The sequence below is a fragment of the Atta colombica genome, unplaced genomic scaffold (genome assembly GCF_001594045.1).
Source record: "Atta colombica isolate Treedump-2 unplaced genomic scaffold, Acol1.0 scaffold12, whole genome shotgun sequence".
Classification (NCBI taxonomy): Eukaryota; Metazoa; Arthropoda; class Insecta; order Hymenoptera; family Formicidae; genus Atta; species Atta colombica.
This window is the reverse complement of record NW_017259206.1, coordinates 525,244-528,788: the sequence shown is the minus strand read 5'-3', so window position 1 is coordinate 528,788 and position 3,545 is coordinate 525,244. Positions and strand designations below refer to the sequence as shown.

Genomic DNA, 3,545 nt, shown 5'->3' with positions numbered 1-3,545 from the left:
CAGCGCAAAAAAAAAAAAAATATATATATATATATATAGAGAGAGAGAGAGAGAAAGAGAGTTTGCACTCACAAAGTTATGTGAACTAGAGATTTTCAGTACTAACAGTGTAAATTTTGAAACACAGTTGTAATTAAAAGTTCTAAAAAAATATGATGATTCTATCTGTTTGAATTACTGAATATTATTAATTTGCCATCATATATAGCAACAGATTGCTGTATTTTAAGGATTTATTTTAAGCTTCTTCAATTGCTCACAATTAAGCTCACTTACAAGTTCACTTATAAGTAACAAATAAAGTTATAGGCCGAATTGTCCATCTTTCGATAAATTTCAGCTGCTTGCTCTCTCTCGCTTGTGCTTTCGTCCTTTATCTCGTTTACTTTTTCTTTCATTAGATAAATTCATAAATTATCACATAGCTTATCCGAAAGTGGAACATATGGTATCTTTCTGTATTCTACTTAGGTATTGTATTCTGAAAATTGAAATCTGTTGTTCTTCGTTCCTCTTCCCTGTGTTTTTCAATTGTCTCAAGCCTAATCTGCAATGTGCTCTTTGTTTCCTGTTTCTTGCTTTTTACCACTTCTTGCTTCTTGCCTTTCTGTCTCTTATTCAGTTTTTTTCGTTTTCTGTCGCTCGAAATAAGAAACAGGTGAAAAGAAATGCGATTGTGAATAAAACGATCGTAAAGAAAGAAAAAAACTATGAAGTAAAAAGCAAGAAAGAAAACATTATAAATTAGGTTTTAGATTTAAATCTCGTTTAAAGATTATACATAATCAATCCTTAGTATTCCAATTCTGTAATTCTTAACAATAATTCAATATCGTTTTACAGCTTTTTTAAAAGAACGTGTTCCTGAGATAAATTTTGAGTCAAAAATCTTAACATAAAAATGTCGAAAATATAATACACTTAATAATTTTAAATTAACGATTCACTGATCACGGAGTTGACATTTCACGCATTCAGATATGATATCAAGTAAGGTAAAGTATGATGATGACAAGTAGGTAAAGACATCAGTAATTTTAAGATTATCATACAAATATACAATGATATTTTTATCAAGAAATTGTTCTTACTTCTATAAAAATCTATTTGTACATTACGCATAATATCAGAACCACAAATTATCAATAGTGAAATATTACATGCGTCAAAATAAATTCATAATCATGTTCGTTTGTTTCATATGATAAACATTTTTATAATAATAACAGTAAATAAACTATTTTTTACATGAAGATTAAATATATATTGATAAAGCAAGAGTTAAACATATCTTAAATTGACAATATAACGACAACACTACTACGATTAATTAATAAACCTGATCATAAACCTAATCGAGCATAATCGAGAAGTGAGAAATCTATTCCTCGTTTCTGTGCTTTTCGATTGTATCTCGGGCTTTATACACTGAAAAAAAATATTGTCAATTTTAATAAAAATTTAGTTGAATATATATTTGCCAACTAAATATTTATTAAATACAAAGATATATTTATTTGATACAAGAAATGTTAATTTGATTTAACAATCATTTTTTTGGCTAAACAAATATTTACTGTAAGTAAATATTTAGTTGGCAGTATTGAACTAAATATTTATTAAAATTGACTAATTTTTTTCTCAGTGTAGAACCAGAATACCGGGCCGTTTCCTCGAGCCGGCTGTCCACGTTCCGCGGAACCGGCGAGGCGGTCGATCTCGACGGGCACTCACGCGACGTGAGGACGAGAAAGAGAGAGAGAGAGGGATTCTTGTTCGCTTACCTCCAACATCCACTCGGCGACTATCTTGCGCATGAGCGGTGAGATGTCCCTCTGCACGCATTCGAAGTATGACCGGCTCGGCGCGTAGCGTTCCTCGGTCTGTAGGAGATTCTGCAAGACCCGGTCGTCGCCCAGGAGAGCAGGATCAGCATACGCCCGGCACTCGGTCTCTGTAGTCTCGCAACACAGAAGATCCATGACGGGCGAGAGAGATCGCACTAATTGTATTGTATAGCTTCTCTCTGCTTCTCTCTCCGACTTCTTCCCACTATACTGCTGTAGGGTTTCCTCGGGACACGTATCGGATGTGTTCCGTCCACGTGCTCCCTCCAAGAATCTCAGAGACTGACGGATTCCCGGATGAGAGAACGAGAGAGGAAAAGAGAGAGAGAGAGAGAGAGAGAGAGAAAGAGAAACAGAAGGGGGACACTCAACACCTTTTTCACAGCGAAACGAGGCAGAGACGGGCTGATCACTCACCTCGCGACGAGTCGCGAAACGTCGATGACGACTGCGCACAACACGCGTGGATTGTATGCGCGAGCGTGTTTGTGTGCACGGGCCAAAGTCGCAACTACGACGATTATGTGAGCGAGCGAGCGAAAGAGAGAAAGAGGCGTGTTCGTTCGTTCGTTCGATTATTCACGTTCGTTTCTCACGTATTTAGACATTTTCTTCACCTTTCCGGAGAGATACTTTCTCTTTCTCTTTCTTTCTTGATCGTTGAAGAATCGTGGATATTCTTCTTTTCTCCTCTTCGATATTTGCTTTCCACACGTGTTATTCCGCGAATCAAAGCACAAAAAGCGTAATAAATAATACGTTTGCGAAGACGCACGCGCGCTCGAAGGTTCCTTAATAAATAAGCGTAGTACGTGTTTTTTTTTTCCGATCGGTGCCACTTAAAAGTAATTTTGTCGCGCGATTCGCGTTTGTCGAAGTTCGCGGGGCGACTAGTACGTTTCGTTTCCCGAGGGAATCATGAGAAAAGAAGGGGGGGGGAGAGAGAGAGAGAGAGAGAGAGAGAGAGAGGTGGGCAAGGCGCTTCGATCGGCGCAGGAGAGAAACGGTGATGTTCTTGTTTTTTGTTCTGTTCTTTTTACAGATCGACGCGCGAGGAACAAACGGTTTCCCTCTTTGGAAGTGCCGCCGAACCCAAGTCGCCGGTCCGTGTACGATTTAAATGTCCTGCGAGATACAAGGAGCGCGAGAATCCCTCTCCACTTTCTCACGATCCGACACTGGTGACTTATCAGGTCAGAATGCCGGCGAGTCTAGTTGCACAGCTGCCCTGTAGGGCCGTAGCCGACGATTTCTCCCCACTCACGCGGCGCCACTGATCACGTGACCCGTATTGGCAGCCCCCCCACCAGCGCGGCGCCAGCGTGTCACATGGAACGTAACTGGTAACCATTCCCCACCACATTTAGATCGCCGCCGCGACGGTGCGGCCGACGGCCGTGGCCGGTGGCGCCGGTTTAGTCGAGAAAGAGCGGTATAGCGGGGAGGGTTGGAGGTCTGCATCGTGTAAAGTAGCCCCTCATGTTCGACACCTAAGCTTCGACTATATATGCCGAAATTGTATCCGTTTATACGTGGCGTTCAAATATACGTAATAATGGCCTACTAGGAACTTTCCATTTCATTCATAAATACATTACATGTATTGTTTTATTAGAGATTGTAATAATAACAGTATACAATAGTAGTTTATTTTAATATTTGTTTTGTATATTAATTGTTTGGTTTCGAATAAAATAA

At 39.5% G+C, this 3,545-nt stretch overlaps 1 protein-coding gene across 1 annotated transcript in view; it reads right to left on the bottom strand.

Moving 5' to 3' along the window:
* LOC108694296 (G1/S-specific cyclin-D2) overlaps positions 1 to 3,027 on the bottom strand; it is a 50,125-nt gene extending 47,098 nt beyond the window's left edge. The window contains exon 1 of the mRNA XM_018203696.1: positions 1,785 to 3,027. Coding sequence (XP_018059185.1) covers positions 1,785 to 1,982 — 198 coding nt within the window. The 5' untranslated portion in view covers positions 1,983 to 3,027. The remainder of the gene's footprint in view (positions 1 to 1,784) is intronic.
* Between the last annotated feature and the right edge of the window lie 518 nt (positions 3,028 to 3,545).